At 44.6% G+C, this 18,555-nt stretch overlaps 2 protein-coding genes across 7 annotated transcripts in view; both read left to right on the top strand.

Moving 5' to 3' along the window:
- Nucleotides 1–12,298, top strand: part of Fam170b (family with sequence similarity 170 member B) — a 35,367-nt gene extending 23,069 nt beyond the window's left edge. For 2 of the 5 annotated variants that reach the window (XM_046446724.2, XM_058580004.1), the window contains 3 exons: nucleotides 1,051–1,136; nucleotides 2,445–3,236; nucleotides 12,133–12,298. In XM_046446724.2, the coding sequence (XP_046302680.1) occupies nucleotides 1,118–1,136; nucleotides 2,445–3,229 (804 nt within the window). In that variant the 5' untranslated portion in view covers nucleotides 1,051–1,117 and the 3' untranslated portion in view covers nucleotides 3,230–3,236; nucleotides 12,133–12,298. Of the gene's footprint in view, nucleotides 1–3; nucleotides 1,137–2,444; nucleotides 3,237–12,132 lie in introns of those variants that run through there. The other 3 variants (XM_046446720.2, XM_058580003.1, XM_046446721.2) reach the window with 2 other exon arrangements.
- Nucleotides 12,299–16,377: 4,079 nt separating this feature from the next.
- Nucleotides 16,378–18,555, top strand: part of Vstm4 (V-set and transmembrane domain containing 4) — a 100,424-nt gene continuing 98,246 nt past the window's right edge. For both annotated transcript variants that reach the window (XM_046446717.2, XM_058580002.1), the window contains exon 1: nucleotides 16,378–16,477. In XM_046446717.2, the coding sequence (XP_046302673.1) occupies nucleotides 16,423–16,477 (55 nt within the window). In that variant the 5' untranslated portion in view covers nucleotides 16,378–16,422. The remainder of the gene's footprint in view (nucleotides 16,478–18,555) is intronic.

The following is an 18,555-nucleotide window of genomic DNA, read 5'->3' as shown; positions in this document are numbered from 1 at the left end:
AGTACATGGGACACACACATGAATTATGTGTTCCTGAGGGTGGTGACACCATAACAAAAAGCCAGTTAGTCTCAGGCAACAGAGATGGAGAGCTGAAGAGTACGCTTTCCTTTGTGGTATGAGCAGCCTTCTCTGATGGGGTGACATTTCAGCAGAGATGGTCATGAGTGAGCCCCACAGGGAGGCAGGGGAGAGAGCCTAGAAAGACAGGAGGAAAAACAAATACCAGGCCCTGAGCGTGGCAGAGGAGGACCCCTGGTATGTTTGAGCAGCAGAGAGAAGTCTGGAGCTGCAGGAACGGAGCCAGGGTATATATACAGGAGACAGGTGGAGGCTCAGAGGGCCGAGAGCCTAAAGAGGACCAGGTGGGAACTCTGGGCTAGGTAATATAGAGGAGGTGAGATTTTTTTTTCATCCTGTGTCCATGGTGTGAAGTAAGCCCACTTGGATGTGGGGTGATGAGGTAGGTATGTGAGCGTGTGTGTCGGTCGAGTGCATCTGGTGTGAGTTTGTGTGTGTGTATGTTTGTGGGGTTAAGTGAATGTGTGTGTCTTTCATATCCAGGTGTGTATGGATGTGTTGTGTGTGTTCATGCTACTGTATAGAATATTTGTGTGTGTTCAAGCATTTTTAACTTATGTGATCATGCATGTGTGTGCACATGTCTATGTGTGTAAAAGTGTCTATGTATGTGTTTATATTTCATGTCTTTATATGCATACCTGTATGCATCTGTGTTTTGTGTTTGTATCCCTGATAACACACCAGACAGAAAAGGTCTCAGGAGGAAATGAGCTCACACTGGGAAACCTCTCCTATCACCCTGGCTGGGTCTCTGTCCTTGCCATGAGTCATAGAACAGACCCATGTCACTGATGACATCATAGAATATAGTCAGGATCCTAGTGACCGTGAAGAGCCCAGCAGCCACTGGGCTGGGGCCAGCCAGAGGGCTTCAGTACAGCCCAAGCCAACTTTCACCAAACATCTGGAGCACTGAGACCCTGAGTGCTGATTTCAAATCATGAGACGCTTTTTCATGGACCACAGGGGAGAACAGTCACCCATTGATGGGACCACCCTCAGCGTGACCAGCCTTGAGTCCACAGAAGAGAATATGGAATTGTGCCATCCAGGTGGGTCAAAAGGAAGGGCTGGAGTTGAGCTAGGTATACTCTCTGGGACGGAGACCCAGGGGAAGGCATTAGGGGTGTGTTCACCATCAAAATTGATGGCGATGAAGGAGGAAATCAGTCTTTACAGGAGACCTAAGCTGCTATTCAAGTACCCAAGGTGGTTTCAGGAGATATATGTTTGAAAATGTGAAATGTTCACCGTTGTATGTTTATTTTTATGTGTCTTTGAAGAAATAACATGTTAATCCTTTGACTTTAGCAGTGATGTAAAAATTTCTTTATAATAAATTGATTCAAGTTTATCTAGAACATCCATTTGAAAGCTACCAGGATATGTCCTTGGGCAAAGGATGTGTCCTCAGGGTAGCATTTGCTCTGGAGGCCAAGTGGCTCCACGAGTCATTTAAAGTCTCTGTGCCTCAGTTTCCTCATCTGTCAAATGGGAGTTCATAATGATGCAGTTTCTTAGGATTGTTTTGAATATTAAAGGAGTTAAAACATGGCAAGCGCTTATATGGTGATGGATACAGTCAGGGTTCAAGGAGGGATGGGGGAGATGCTCCTCTGGGTAAAACAGAGATATGTCACAAACTGAGAAGGAGAAGGAGTGGTTGAATGGCCAAAGCACTTGCCATTCGTTGTTTCTGTACATAGGTTTCACTGAGCTGTTATGTATGTTCAAAAACTTCACAGATTTTAAATGTACAAATTTTAAGCATTGTTACAAGCGTACATATGTGTAAGCACCACCTGGATCAAGATACAGAGCATTATAACTCTCAAGGGTTCCCTCATGTACCTTTATGGTCAGGGCCTTCCTCCCCACCCCTTAGTCCTTGCTGCCAGCTCTTGGCAGCCTGTTCTGTTCCTATAAATTTGCCTTTTCTAGAATGTCATCTAAATGGAATCAAAAATTGTGCAGCCTTTTATATCTGGCTTCTTTCATTTAGCGAATGCATTAGAGATTCACCCATATTGTTGCACATATCCATAGTTTATTCATTTTTTTTTCCTGGATAGAATTGTATCCTGTGGCTATAAAATCTGTTTATTCACCAGATGATGGCTTTGGGGGGCTTATTCAAGTCTTTGGTGATAACATTGCATATAATTACTTGATGCTTACCATCACTGCACACTGCAGGCACTCTTGTATCTCCGAGTTATGAGGAAACTGGTAAAGACAGGTTATGGGACCTGCCCTGGGGCCCCCAAAGCCTGTACCGTCCAGAATCTGTGGCTGCTGAAGTAGGTAATATACGAATCCCTTGGAGAGGGCACTGATGAGAATGTCCTTCTGCTTCTCAGGAAACATAAAGAATGAGGAAACATCTCCAGAGTCAGGACCTGCCCTTCCCCATGAGAAGGACGCCCTCTTCACAGCCCGGGCTCGGGGGATGCTGGGCTGGAGCAGCTCTCCATCATCCCAGTCCTCAGATTACCAGTCCTACTCCCAATACCGGTCTTGCTTCTCCTGTATGTGCAACGACCAGGACGCCACCCCGCAGAGCTTGTGCGCCCTCTACACCCGAGTGCAGACAGTACGTGGAGTGGCAGTGGCCTGGGAGACAGAAACTGGCTTCCAGCCAGTCAGCAGGAAGCCCCGCATCCGTGAAGCCGAGTTCATCAAGAGACAGAGGCAGAAAGGCTCTTCCTTTGAGATGGCTTCCAACACTGACCTGCACTGGGAGTTGGAAGCCAGCAAAAACAACTGCTGTCCAGAGACCGACGATGCAGAGCTGCTGGAGCCACTGGAGTGCTGCCTCCAGGACCTGCGGACCCACCCAGACTGGCTGGTCACCACCAACTATGGGCTCCGCTGCTTGGCCTGCTGCCGGGTCTTCCCCTCACTGGAGGCATTGCTGGAGCATGCCCAACATGGCATCCGAGAAGGCTTCAGCTGCCAGATCTTTTTTGAGGAGATGCTGGAGAGGAGGAAGACCCAGGGCCAAGGGCAGGACCAACCGCTGGAGGAAGAGGAACAAAGCCTTTCTAACAGTAGTGAATGTTCCAGGTCCCAGAGCAAGGTGCTTCTTTCACAGCAGGAGGAGGGGGAGGAGGAGAAGCAGCAGCAGCAGCAGCAGCAGCAGTGAGCTGGAGGTAAGGTGCCCACCCCTGCCCTCACCTGCAGCACCTGGGGCTGCTCCTTCCCCAGTCAGCAGGAACAGAGCCACCTGGGCAGGGAGAGAGGACCAGGGTCTTGGAGGAAGAAAGCAATGGAGCTTGGAGCAGCAAGACAGGAGGGGAAGAGGCCCTTCCCCAGGGCACAGCATTTCCACCAGCGTCTGTTTCAAACCTGAATCCAAAGCAGAAGGCTTTGAGCATTCCTGATGGTGGGCACAAGATCAGAAACACAAGTGTGTGACTACAGGGATTTCTATTTTTGCTGGGCATCAGCAGGCCCATGCTTGCTCTATAAGTAGATGTGACTCACAAGCAAGCCAACTGCAAATGAAGCTTCCGCCCTATTTTTTTTTCATTGTTAGGAATCTGTCATATGCCCTAGTTCTATGTCTTATGTTATTGGGATTAAACTTGAATAACTCTAAGAAAGCAGTGACTAATTGAGTGGACCATGTTTTCAGGTCGTACCCATAAGAAGTGGCTATTTCTGTAGGTTATGAACTAGCACACACCTGGGGAGTCAGGTAGCTTTGCAGGATAGACACAAGGCTGGGGAAGTCCTTCTGTGAGTTCACAGGTGTCAACTATATGGGTTTAAATGTTGCCATGAAATTCACTTACACCTTTCAACCCATTTCCCCTGCAGGTGGTGGGGGGGAGGCTGCACTCATTCAATAAAAGCTATCAATTTCCATCCAGTTTGCATTAGATATACCAGCTGCTGGAGCACATACAGGCTGAGCAGCATCCCTTATCTGGAGGGCTTGGTACCGGAAATATTTGGGGTGTGGGATTTTGGGGGGATGGGAGCAAAGTCTAAATATAAATTTCATTTATGTTCCCATATGCTCCTTATATCTTGAAGGTAATTTTATATAATACTTTTAGTGTGCCTGTTTATTTTGGGGGGTGGGTGGGTACCGGGGATTGAACTCAGAGGCACTCAACCACTAAACCATACCCCCAGCCCTATTTTGTATTTTACTTAGAGACAGGGCCTCAGTGAGTTGCTTACCACCTCGCTTTTGCTGAGGCTGGCTTTGAACTAGCAATCCTCCTGCCTCAGCCTCCTGAGCTGCTGGGATAGCTTGCCTGTTTTAACTGTGACCCATCTAGAGAAGTCAAGTATAGAATTTTCCACTTGTAATGTTATATCAGAGCTCAAAAATTTCAGATTTTGGAGCATTTCAGAGTTCATACTTTGGAGCATTTCAGAGTTCAGATTTTGGGATAAGGGGCTCCACTATACACCAAACTCTATCACTTCCATGACATAAAACAGGCAAAAGGATGGATCACATGGAGGAAGTTGGTGATCCCAGAAGAGGAGCCTCAGATACACACCATTTGATCAGGAGGCTAAACCTTTCCAGAAGAGGCACTGCTCACAGGACTTGGAGGATAGGTGGTCTAAACTAGGGTAAGGGTTCTCAATGGCAGCTTTGTTGACATCGTAGGCTAAATGTTTTTTAGCTGGCCTCTAACCAATAGCTGTCAGTAGCATTGCCTCCCCTGCAGTTGCAGAAATAATAAAAAAAAATATCTTCAGATACAGCTATCCCCTGATGAGTTAGACCAAAACAGGGACCTTAGAGGAGAGAAGACACAGTACATTTTGGGAATTGCCAGGTGCTTTGACCTGGCTGCATGTTCCAGGCATTGTACTAAGCATGGGGAATAAAAAGTGAACAAAGGGGGGAAAAGCAATCCATGTCTGTATGTGGAGCTTATGGCCAGTGGGTGAGGGGAAATATATATATATATATATATATATATATATATATATATATATATATATCTTAAAATAATTATTAAAGTACTTTTTCATGGCCTATAGGGCCCTACATAACTCAGCCTTTGCCACTCTTTCCACCATCTGTTAGCATTCTCTGCCTCACTGTGCTCCAACCGCATAGAATGTTTTCTTTCCCTAACTTATCAAAGCTTTCATACCTTAGAGCCTTTGCGCCTGCATTCTCTCTGAAGTGGAATGCAACCCTTTCCTGTCTTTCCTCAGGCTAACCCTCCAGCTATCTCTTTGCTCACCTCTAAGGTTTCAGCTCTGAGGCTGTCCTCAGTCATGCTGTCTCAGCTTATGCCTCATACTAAGTGCAGCTGGTTTTAAGAAAAAGTGACAATTTCGTATTTTAAAAAGCTATCTTTGCAGTGTATGGGTTGGGATGGCAGCTAAAAGGGGAAAGTGAGAAGTAGAGAGATCATTTAGGAGCCTATTGCACAAGTCCAGGCCAGGGAAGGGAATGACTTGGACAAGGCTGGTCACAAGCCAAGAGGGATAGGAATGGTTATATTCAAGACCCTGGGAAATTAGAGACCAAAAGACTTGGGGATGGGCACAAGTGAAGACGCAGCAGGGGGTTCTCAAGGGGGACTTTGGTTCCTAGCAGGAGCAGATGAGGAGTGTGGGCGTTAATTGATAAGGAAGGACTTTGGGAGGAGGATCAGTGTGATTGTGTGTGCAAGTTTGTGTGTGTGTAAGTGTGTACAGGTTTGCAATGAGCATGTCTGTGTGTGTGTGTGTGTGTGTGTGTGTGTGTGTGACCGTATGTGTGAGCATTGCCTGCATGTAGACATGCAGGAATAAGTGTGGGTAGGGTGACAGGGGTCAGTTAGGACATGGGCTCTTCTAAATGCTGATGGCGTATTGAAGTAGAGATGTGGAATAGAAAGAGGTTTCTAATTTAGAACTCCGACAAGTCTGAATTGAAAACCTAAATAAGGAAGATAACAGCACATGAATGGAACATGTTAGGCCCCAACAGTGGGTAGGTAGTGCAGAGTTAGCATGAGGTTATTTTCAACTCTACAAACTCTACCCCAGTAATAGGATCTGGAAAATAAGAAATGGGGTGTAGTGCATGTTCTAAGATTTTTCTTCAAAGTCAACAAAGAAAGAAAATATGATTCTCAGGATGGTGAGAAGTGTTAAGTGCCAGGGAGAGTTACAGTAAGGAGACGATGAGATGTTTCCCACCTCCTTTGGTGCCTGGAGGTTGCTCATGGCTCTAATGAAGCAGTCTCAGTGGCCAAGAAGGGGAAAGGTCATGGTCAGTCATGGACACAAGACAAACCTCCAGGGACAAGCATGAGACATCCCTGCTGGCAAGTTTAGCTAGAAGAAAAAAATGTTTATAGCTGGACCAAAGGAAACTAAAAACCAAAGTTGATAGAGTAAACCTATGTGGTAATGGAGAGGATCTAGCAGAGAGAGAGAAACTGATTGTGCAAGAAAAACTGGGAAAGTCTGAGGAGGCAAGCAGGAGAGAGAGAGGAATGAGTAGATAGGAAAACGACGGGCTTCAAATGAGTGGTTTTGTATCCTCTGTTGTGCACAGATTAGGTCAGGTAGAACTTTGGAGCCCAAATTAAGGAACTTGAGCACCCCCCCACCAAATAACAAGGAAAGATTTTAAGCAAGTCATATTTGCGTTTGAGAAAGATCACCTCAATGAATGGGGTAAAGGATGGGTAGGAGAGCAACACAGAGGACAGGAAGCTTAGGTAGAGATGCTGGCAGGAGGAACTGAAGAGAAATTTTAAAGATTGAAACAATGGAGCATGGCGGGTGGTTGTTGAGGGTGGTGAGAGTAAAGAGTTCAGAATAACTTATGGATTTTTAAATTTTTTTCTTGGATGGTTGTTGAATGTTGGTGCCATTTGCAAATAAAGGAACATTGAGGAGGAAGAGAAGGGGAAGGAGGGGGGATGGGTGGAGGAGGAGGAGTGGGAGGATGACAACGGTTGACTGAGAAGCTAAGCCCCCTTTTGAAGATGCTGAGTTTAAGATAGGAACATCTAGAAAGGGAGTGGAGCTTGGAAGGGTGGTAAACTAGGATGAAGACAGATTTGTGCCCATCTGCAAGTGTTTTTCATAACCAGGCAGCCTGGCACCAAACCTATGTTTTACCATCACACCAGCACTCATACTTTAATGTAAAGACAGATGCAAGGTATTTAGGAGAGCAAACATGTCAGCTCCACAGGCTGTATTTTCTTTAGATTAAGTAGCAACAGCTGGAGACCAGGGAAAAGCTGATAGGTATTTAGGACAAATGAAGGATAGCAACAACTTCAGGTAAGCAAACCTTTTAAGGAAAGGATGGCTTCAGCTGACATGGAGGGAGGAGGAGAGGACACAATTATTCTTAAGGTAGTGACTACTTCCTAAACTCAAGTGAGTTAAGTGTAACTTGTGGTTTAAACCTATCAATTTACAGAGACCTGTGACCTCCAGAGATAGGGGAAACTGGAGGGTTCAGGGGGACCCCAAACATTCTAGATTATAAACTACTTTAAACTTCATTTTCCCAAGCCATAGAAAAAGATGGAACTCATTTCACAAGACTTACATAAACCTGGTGACAAAGCCTGACAAAGATGACATGAAGTAAATGACATATGAGTCCCACTTATAAACACAAAATGATCACTAATTAAATATAACTGAATATGAAAGGGATAATTCACCATTACTAAGTTTGCATCATCCCTTGATTAATTAAAATTATTGCACCTAGAAATACTTCATATTGAAAGAACAAATGGTTATCTCAAAAAAATGTTAAATGAACATGATAATCAGAAATAAATCTGTACATGTATGGTCAATGACCTTTTCAAGAAGGAATACTAAGTTAAGTCAAAGGAGAAAGAATAATCTTTTTTATAAATGGTACTGGGACATCTGGATATCTGCATGCAGAAGAGTGAAGTTGGATCCTTCCCTCACACCATACATAAATATTAACTCAAAATGGAAAAGACCCCAAATGGAAAAGAGCTAAAACTAAAACTCTTAAAGGTAACATAGGTGTAAATTTGAAAACACATCCACACAATATTCACAGCAACATTATTCCTAATAAAAAAGGAAAAATAACTATGACTAAAAAGGAAATAACACGGAAAATAGCCCATTCACTATTTCTTAGTACATTTTTGGTTTCTACAACAAAATACCTGAAACTAAGTAATTTATAAAAAAAAATCTATGTTTATATGGCTCATGGTTCTGGAGGATGGGAAGTCCAAGATCATGGCTCTGGTATCTGATGGGGGTATTCTTTCTGAAAACAAAACATGGTGTGGAGATGTATCACATGGTAAGACTGAGCAAGCATATCTGCTTGGGTCTGTCTTCCTCCTCTTATAAGGCCACTATGGGGGCCCACCCTCAAGATCTCATGTAATCCTAACTACCACCCGAAGACCCACCTCCGAGTACATTAACATAAATTTGGGGATTTTTTCTAACACTTGAACTTTCGGGGGACACATTCAGAGCAGATCACACTAGATAACAGAAATTCATGGAAATATTGCAAACACAATGAAATGTCCAAGTGATTATCACTAGTTGATAAATTTTTTGGGGGGTACCAGTTGACAATTTTTTCCCTTTAGTTTATATCATGTTTTGAGTTTAGCAAGTGTGTCTTCTGAGAAAAAGGCAATGAAACATTTCATTGTAACAGTGCCTCAGTTTGAAATAACTTTGTGTGTGGCGGGAGCGGGGGGCGCGCAGGTTCTTGTTCACATTCGTGGTCTTCAGACCGCAATGTGAGAAACCTAGCTCTTGACATCTTAAACCCTGGTTCTTCAGAATTAAATTAGCTTTAATTTTCTTAGCACTTTATAGTGGATAAGGACTCAACCAACTCAAAAGAGTGAAATGACAAAGCTGGTTTGAAAGTGTGTCCTTATTTCTTACACAGGTCGAAAGTTTTAGGTGGGAAGGTCCTCAACCATGGTGGGAACCCAATTGAGAGAAAGGGCAAAGACGATGAGTCCAGGACAGGGAAAAAATCACCTACATAGGGCCATGTAAGGAGAATAACAGGAGGAGGGGAAGGAGATGAGGAAATTGACCAGGAGATAAAAGGAGAAACAGAGAAGTGGAGATGTTAAGAAGGTTTTCTCTGATAGGTGGAAACTAACCCACAATAAGAGAGGGCAGTGAGGAGAAGAACAGAAAGACAGTGGATTAGATAATGGGGAATGGAGGGAAGGGAGTGGGGGTAAGCAAAGGAAAGACAGTGGGATGAATCTGACCTAGTTTTCCCAGGTACGTATATGAAAACAGCACAGTGAATCCCACCACCATGTACATCCATGAGAGTGGCACTCTAACTAGAATAAGATAAACTCCCTGCTTGTATAATCATTTCAAAATGGAATCTGCTGTTATTTATAACTAAAAAGAATCAATTAATAAAACTATTTGTACATAAAAAATAAATTGAATTATAATAGTGGAAAAAACAAAAAGAATAACATGTAGTTAGGTGAGATGGCACAGGAGACTGGAGCACTGCAGGTCACAGAGGCAGAGGATCAGAAATTTGATGCCAGTCTCAGCAACTTAGTGAGACCCTGTCTCAAAAAGTAAGAAGGTCTGGGGATGTGGCTCCGTGGAAAATGCCCCTGGGTTCATTCCTCAGTACAAAAGAAAAAGAGAGAGAGAGAGAGAGAGAGAGAGAGAGAGAGAGAGAGAGAATTTGTAAGGCATGGGCCAGAAATTTGACATCACAAAGGGGGTTTGGATAAGGGTTTGATGAGAGTCCCATAAAAGTGGTTGAGATCCTATTAGAACTTTCCAAGGACATAAACAGTCTTTGAGGGGCTCAGTAATTGATACTGTGTCCTCCCCAAATTCCTACGTTGAGTCAACCTCTAGTACTTCAGAATGTGACTATATTTGGAGATAGAGCCTTTAAAGTAGTTAAGATAAAATGAAGGCATATAGAAGGGCTTTAATTCCATATAACTGGTGGCCTTACAAGAAGAAGAGATTATGTCAGATATGTACAGAGGAAAGACCATGTGTGTTAGTCATCTCTGCCATGCCTAATAAAGGACATGAATCAATCAGATTTTTGTTACTGTAACAAATACCTCAAATTTACAACTTATGAACAGAAAGGTTTATTTTGGCTCACAGTTTTGGAAGTTGTACTCCATGATTATTTGGCTTTGTTACTTTGGGGCCTATGATAAGGCAGTACATCATGGCAGAAGCATGTGGCGGAGGAACCTAATTGTTGAGTATGAAAGAGAAAGAGAGGAAGAGAACAGGGTCCTATAATCCCCTTCAAGGATACTCCCCCAGGGATCTAAATCTTCCATTAAGCTCCTCCTCTTAAAAGTTCTACCATTTCCAATAACACTATTGGACCAAGCCTTTAACATGGACCTTTGGGGAGCATTTAAGATCTAATCTGCAGTGCCATGTGAAGACACAGCGGGGACGACAAGAAGATGGCCATCCGTAAGCCAGAGCAAAGACTCAGAAAAAAACAAGCTTGTCAATCAAGGTGTGAGACTGACAACAGACTCTCAGACTTCCAGGCTTCAGTACTGTAAGATGACATGGTTGTTGTTGGCCATCCTGACTGTGGCACTTTGCATGAAAAAAACTATGATTCTGAGGAGCAGGAGCCAGAGGCAGGGAAGAAGGCAGCAGCCAGGAGAGCTTGAGGAGGTCCACTCTAAAGGACGGGAGCCCTCCTGGTCAAGGGTCTTTAAAAGCATAAACATACAGTGAATGCCCCATAAGTATTTGTGAATTTAAGTGCTGGAAAAAGCATAATTATCTGTAGGAACAAATGGATGACATTTGGCTAATTCAGAGTGGTCTCTGACTGAGAGCAAGCAGTGTGCAGTTTGCATGTCCAGAGGGTTGACCGACAGAAGGAACTGGGTGCATGAGGGTAGACTCTCAGTCCCTAGTGCTTCTTTTTCTAGTAATACTGATAAGAAGGCCTCACAGGGAAAGGAGTTGGGCATAGGGACGAGGAGATGTGCTGAGCTATAGGGAAGATGGAACAAAGAATTTCATGAAAATGCCATGTCTCAATGTGTGAGTATGAGAGAGTGCATGTGTGTACGAATAACCTGGTGCTTTGCACAGAATCATATTCATTCCTAGCTTGGAGCAGAGCACAAGGGCCCTATGAGGAGGTCACAAATGATGCATGAACCCCGCCCCCCAGACTTATTTACTCTCTGCTGTCAGACTTACTGAAGCACCTCCAAGTACACAGCCAGGAACCACCAAATTGAGGTGCTGTCAGTCTCAGGAGAAGAGCATGGGAATTCACCACAGAGTACTTGAGTACTCTTTTTTGAAGGCCAAAAACATTCTTATGGAACTTGTGCTGTCTTCAAGTCATTGCTGTTGAAGCAATTTAAACAACACAAACACAGCACATCCAAGTTTGTGGTTGCTTTTTAACTGGAAAACGATATTAAATACACACACAATTGTGACAGCAATAAAACACAACTAACACTAATCTTATGTGATGGTTTGTAAAACCAAAATGATTCCTCAGTGATTTGGGGACTGAATGTAGCTCAGATTCTTCTGGGGGTGATGGGCCCTCAGCATCATGTACCCAGAAAGGGAGTCAGTTGCAGCAACGAGTTGATGAGTTAGATGTTTTCACTCCCATGGGAGTGAAATGACCACTTGGGTCAAACCTGCTCACCCCAGACCTCTGTTGCTTACAACCTGTTGCTTCTATAATACTTTTAATCCAGACTTGCTCCAAACTGGCAATGGTTGCCTTTACTATACAGAAATATCTTAATCTTCCACTTTTTAAGAGTCCAAATGGAATCTTTTAGAAAGTCAATACTTCTGCATAAATTCACAAAATATTAGAAATGTATTCATCGTGACATCTCTGAAATTGGGAGGGGAGCATTTTGTAAATTAAATATAAAATTTTTCATATATTCTGTATAATTATATTAGATAATTATACTGCGCTTATAACCAGCATATAAATAAAAGAAAACTGAGATCTCTTAAAGTAAAATTTATAAACAAATTCCTTTTTTATTTCCCCAGATAGTCTGGCCTGACCTTGAACCTCTAGACTGAAGTGATCCTCCTGCCTCAGCCTCCCAAGTAGCTCGGACTATACACATGTGCCATCATGCCTTATCAAAGACAATTTTTTATTTCTAAGTTTTGTTTTGAAAAAAATTAAAACTTAAAAGTTGTGAGAATAGTACATCAGTTTTCGTATTCTCTTTGTCTAGCTTCAGCACTTCTCATTTTGTTTCTCTGTGCTTTTTCTTTCTACATGCATTTATATAAAACATAGATACATTTATTTTTGCTGAATCCTTTAAGAGTAATCTGCAGACATCATGGCTGTTAACACCAAATACTTCAGTGTAGATCTTCTGAAGCACAAAAAGTATTCTTTTCCATATCCACACTTGGAAAATTTAGCAGTTATTTGATAAACAATACAATCCATCCATATTCAAAAATTTCCAACAATGCCAATAATGTCCTTTTAGCAATTTTTTTTCTGATCCCAAATCGTATCCAGTATCACATAGTACATTTAGTGGCTAAGTCTTTTTAACCTCCTTTATTCTGGACAATTCTTCAGTCTTTTCACTCATTGAATGTTTCAGTCAATGGAAGTAGAGGGAAGGAACTAAGATTTTTAGTCTTGAATATCAGCGGTCAATTTGAAGGTACATTTTCTTTGTGGTCAGTTATATAGATGACCAATCCAGAACTTTCCTTGTTCCAATCTCCTTCTTCTGGAGCCTTCTAAGAACATGGGGTCCTTTCTTTCTGTTCCCTGGGAGTTGGCCCAAGTTGCTGCATTCAGCCAGTTGGCACTAAACTTGGCACCAAACTCACAATTATTGCTAAGGTCACAAATGGTGCCCATCCATCACTTACCTTTAGGGGAAAAAGAAGTACACTTCACATCTCTCTCCCAGCTATAGGTTTCTTGAAAATTTTACCATGAATGGTTTTAGGCTTTTCCTACTGATTGGATGGATAGATGCATGTATCGTCTGTAACCATGATCTCTTTCTTATCCTCCCCACCATCATTCATAGATGAAAACTCTTTTATCCAGAGTCTACTTTTTGTTTATTCCCTTTTCGTGTCAATTCAAGCATGTAATTCTTGCTTTTAGCTGAAAAGTGCCTATAAGCAATATGGAGGAGAAAATCTTACAATTATGTGGATACGTCCAGACTGAAAGAACAATACATAGAAATCTGCTGTAGACCCAAGAAGGTATATTTACTTTTCCTTGGTGTGTTTAGTATAGGGATGTATTAGCCATATACAGAATGAAACTGATTACAAAACTATACAATACTCTTCCATCTCTGACCTAGGTTCCAAAAAAACAAAATGCATTTATTTTGAGTCTGGATTTCTATGATTCTTTCAGTGGTGACTGATTGAACCAAGAATTGGTTGAGTGTTCAATGCCCAGGGACCTGGATCAACTTTAGAATAATCTGAATGTAGCTGGACATGGTGTTGCATGCCTGTAATCCAAAAGACTCAAGAGGCTGAGGCAAGAGGACCTCAAAGTTCAAGGACAGACTCAGACCCTAAGGGCTGGGGATGCAGCTCAGCGGTAAAGCACTCCTGGATTCAATTCCCAGCAACAATAAAATAAAAATAAAATAAGGAAGGAAGGAAGGAAGGAGAAAAGAAAAAAAAGTATGATCTGAATGAATGCCTATTTAGAAACCTCAGTTGGGAATTTTTAGGAAAGTAATCATTTTTAAAAAAAATAATTTGAGTATTATTCTCATTAAGAACAAAATTAGATCTTATAGAGCCAGGGCTAAATAAATAAATCAGTAGAGGTTTTCAAATCATCGAAAGCTTGTGCATGAGTTAGTAGGGAGCAGGGAGAAGGGAAAGATCAGGAAGGTTTCTGCTAACGTAGTCTAGAACAGCAAAAATACCATTTCACTGGGATCACTGGTTATGTCTTCCATGGGGACTGAAAATATCCTCCCATTCCTGTTTCATGAAGCAAAGGTCTCACTAAGATGTTCTGCTAGATCACTTGAGAAGCTGAGAAGTACTGACAGAGCACCGAGTTGAAAACAGTACAATGCGATGTATCACAAAACTGCAAGAAAAGCACTTTCCAGCCCCAAATCTCCAGTAAGCACCAATGTGGGCAAAGAGAAAACAGGACAAAGTGTGTCTGGGTTGAACATTTGCTCAGTTCTGCAAGGACAGACTGATATTTAGAAATACACAAAACCCAAGCAGGATTTGGTTCCCTAAAGTGTGGCCAATATGTCTTCTCCATCAGCTGGGAGACTTAACTGCAAGCAGCACAGCTGGGGTTGGAGGTCATGGAGGACATCAAACAGCCCCTCAGCTCCCTGCTCATGTGTATTCATGTTGACATGCCATTTTACAGATGTCATTTTAGAGTAATGTTCAGAGAGATCATCTTGCTCAAAGACCCACAGCTGTTGCTTAGTATGGGACGTGAGTATGCTTTCAGAACTATCTTCCAGATAACCTAGAGTCCCTTTTCCAGAACTTTCTCCCCAGTCTGGCCAAACACTGCCATGGGCTCCAGGTCCAAGCTGGCAATCTACAGTCAGAATTCAAGTTCCCAGTTCATATATTCGGTGGCCCACAGAACCCTGGACAGGTCTCCACTCCTTTTTGAGTTTACTAATCTATAAAGTGACCTGGGACTTCACATGGGATATTTGGGTTGCTTGCTTGTTCATGCATAGTGGTTTTCGAGCTCTTTTCCGGAAGCTTGATAGGAACATTTTCATTTCTGAGCTACAGGATTCCATTTGACTCCAGTTCTTGACCTTCTTGTCCTTGGTATTAGACCCAGTGACCTTGCAGCCAGCTAACCATCTCAGGACTTTCCACAGACCTGGCTGAGAGGGGTTGCTTTCTATTCCTGTTGCCTCCATGATTACCTCATGCCCTGCAGGCCCTGTTCCATGGGAGATCCTCCCAGCTGGGAGATCCCAAAGGACTCAAAAGACCCCAGGAAGTGCCTGCTTTCTAGAGAGCTCACAAAACAGTTGTATCACTGGCCGGGCTCCAGGAGTGAATGGTCCCTTGGGACTGGCCCTGAGGTTCAGCACCACTCTCTGCCTCCTCCACCCCTTCTCCCTCTGCTTAGTGGTAAAGATATGGGAACCTCTTTATCCACCACTTCATCCTCCAGGGACCTGCTCTCCATCAGGACCTTCCTGCTGGCTGCCTCTCTCCTTTTTTGTAAGCCCACAAAACCCTCCCCTGATACACACACACACACACACACACACACAGTTACCCAATGCAGATTTTTCTTGCTTAGAGATCCTGAGCTAACACACCAGTTAAGGTCAGATCTCAAGTTTACAGCCACCATGAAGAGACCAGTTCCCTGGCTCAGAGGCACCTGTGGTGGGTCCTTTGTCACTCACTGTTCCCTGCCAAGTGATGTGGGTCTGTTCCTTTATCTCTTTGCTTCTGCAACCCTATCTATATTAATAATAGTAAATGATAGCTGATGTTCATGTCAGGTGCTGGACTACACATCTTTACTGGAACTGGATCTGCCTTTCTTGATCTTCTTAAACAACATCTTGAGGGATGGAACTGTTTCCCCATTGTACAGATAGGCACATGAGAATTAAGGAGCTGTCCTAGGGTCTCACAGTGGAAGGATTTGGTAACATTGTGCAAACCACTTAGCCCAGGACAGGCTGAGGGCGCCCTAAATAGTCATAATTGTTAACAGTTTCCACATTTTCTGGATTTGCCTGTGTGAACCCTTTAATTTTCCAGGAGTCCGAAACCGGTCCCGGATCTCCAACTTTAGGCAGCAGAAGAGGGCTGGCTTCTCCTTCCTACTCCGCTCTGGGGCTTATAAAGGTCCCTGTGGCGTGGTTGCAGGAGATCCTCAGTAAGCCTCCGGCCAGGGATTTAGTAGATGCACTCCAGCCCCCAACCTCCCCGCCCCCAACCTCCCCACCCGCATCCCCTTAGGAATCACAGTGTCCTTGGGGGCAAGAGACCAACAAGCCCTTTGCAGCTCTGTATTTTCCAAGTCAGAGCAACCACCTGTCAGCACCTCAATTGTCTCATCTGAGAAATGGACATGGCAAAAGGAGACACCCACGGGTCACTGAACGAGCGGAATGCGAGGCCTCTCCACTGGCCCATCGCAGGGCCAAGGGACCCAGAAGTCCTGGCCCCAGAGGTGGCAGGCGGCCCGAGGGGCGGGCCGGGACCAGGGCCGGGGGCGGGCGCGGGGCGGGCTGGTGGCGGCCAGGCCTGGCGGCGGCGGCGCTCTCCCGCGTCACAGCGCCGGGCGGCGGCGGGGAGATGCGGCTCCTGGAGCTGGTGGCGGCGTTGCTGCTGGCGCGGGCTCCGGCCCCGGGTAAGCGCAGTGGGGCGGGCGGGCAGGGAGCGGGAGGTCGGGCGGGGGGCCGGGAGCCAGCGCTGGGGAGGTTTGGGGCCTGGCGGGGAGGCCCTGTCGCCTCGGGTCCCCGCTCCGCACCCGCCGGCAGAGGGACAGGGACTGCGCTGTCACTGTCGCCGGTGCGCTCGCTCTGATGGGCTCGCTAGTGCGGCGGGGCTCAGCGGCGCCTTCCTAACTTTCCGCCGAAGCCCTCCAGGGAACGCGGTTTCTTCCAGGACCTGAGCCCAGGGCTCCAGCACAAAAATGCTCTCACGACACCCCGATGCCCTTCCAAGTGACAGGCCTCGGAGGGGAGGACTGGAGCAGGATCCGCAACCCTTAGATCATGGTTTGTTTCCTTTTATTCCACAACGGACAGGACCCACAACTGTTGGCAGGCTCATCTGGTCAGCAACTTTCCTTTAACTTTCTGCGCAGAGCAGAGTGGCTGGAAGTTGAAGTCCGGAGCTAGCTGCTGGATCTGCCCCAGCCGGAGTTGGGGGCTGCAGACTTGTCACGGGCCTTTTGAGGTGACCAGGACTGTTAGATAGGATAACCTGGGCTGGAGGAAGCCTGACCCTTTCTCACAAGAATCCGGATTCGGGCAGCCTTTCTGCCCACACTACTGGCTTGCATTTTTTTTTTATGGCTCCAACTTGTAAATTGCTGAAGAATTTTCTTTTCTTTCTTTGGCTGGCTGCCTCCCTGCTGTAAGGATCATGCTGGCTAGAATAATAGTAATAATAATTATATCAATGGTTCACTTTTTCTGGGTACCCATCAGGTGCCAGGTATTTCAAAGTAATAATGACAAGCTCAAATATTTATAGATCCAAGTAACTCAGTTCATCTGGCCCGTAACCTAAGAGAGGTGCTATCATTGTCCCCATTTTGTAGATTAGGAAGCAGAGGCATGGGTTCATGAATTGACTTAAGTTCATAGACTAGTAAGCAGCAGAGTCAGGATTTGAACCCAGGAAGCCTGGCTGTAGACTCTGTGCTCACAATAGCTAAGCTGGGTGCCATTATTTTCTAAATGAGGGACTGCTGCTCAGAGTTCAGTAATTTTTCTGGGGTGATCCAGCTTCCCAGTGCTGGAGCTGGTGCTTGAACTAGTCTAGTACACACGCGAGTCTGAGGTGGAGGGACTTAGATGCCAGAGGAAGGAAATCTATCCATTGTCCCCATCATGTCCTGCTACAAGTGCAGTGAACCTGAAATCTTGGCCATGGGAAATGCTTCCTTCATGGTAGTCACTGTCTTGATGGAGAATGACAGGAAGTTTGTCTGGGTTCATCAGACTAGGCTGTCTCTCATGGCCTGCATGGAGTAGCCAGCAGCCAGGAGATGCACATGGGCATCCAGGCCCTTTCTCCCTGTGCTCTATGACCACCCAGGTGCTGTTAGAGGGTAACTGAGATTTACTGTTTGGGGTCAAGCACATTATCATGTTTCCAGAAGTCCTCAGGAACCTGAAAAGTTGGAATTTGGGATTCTTTAGAGTCTCTCCTGGCTATGCTCCTTCTTGGATGGCACTCACCCCACATACCTGCTCTAAGTTCTTCATCCAGGACTCTTCATCACCATTGGCAAGGGAAAGCCTGGCAGAGCAGCTTACTACAGAAGTCCAGGCTCTAACCCCTGTTTTGGGGTGGAGTGGGACCTTAGTTCTACCTTTCATTTCATAGAAAAGAAAACCAACTGGCAAAATATTAAGAGCCAAGCCTTAGTCCAGAGTGGTGGTAATGAGTTGTCTTTGAAGCCGGATTTCCTATGTTCAAATTCTAACTTTGCCATGTGCTTTGTGAACTTGAACAAGCTGCTTAGCCTCTCTGTGCCTCAGTTCTCTTGTCTGTAAAATGAGGATTAGCAGAGTATGAGGATAAATTGGGAAAATACATATAAAGTGTTTAGAACTCTTCTTGGCATAGAGTTCACATTAGCCGATGTTAAGCCTCTATCATTGAGCAAGGTCTTGGATAAGAGCTAATTTTAGGTGATGGGCTTAATATGAACGAATCACCCAGGGGCTAAGTCTGGTAGCACTTCTGCTTAGT

Source organism: Marmota monax, unplaced genomic scaffold (assembly GCF_021218885.2).
Source record: "Marmota monax isolate L192 unplaced genomic scaffold, Marmota_monax_Labrador192_F-V1.1 WCK01_AAM20220418_F8-fsc00207, whole genome shotgun sequence".
In the NCBI taxonomy this organism is placed as follows: domain Eukaryota; kingdom Metazoa; phylum Chordata; class Mammalia; order Rodentia; family Sciuridae; genus Marmota; species Marmota monax.
Note: the sequence above shows the minus strand (reverse complement) of the source record. Positions and strands in the feature narration are given on the sequence as shown.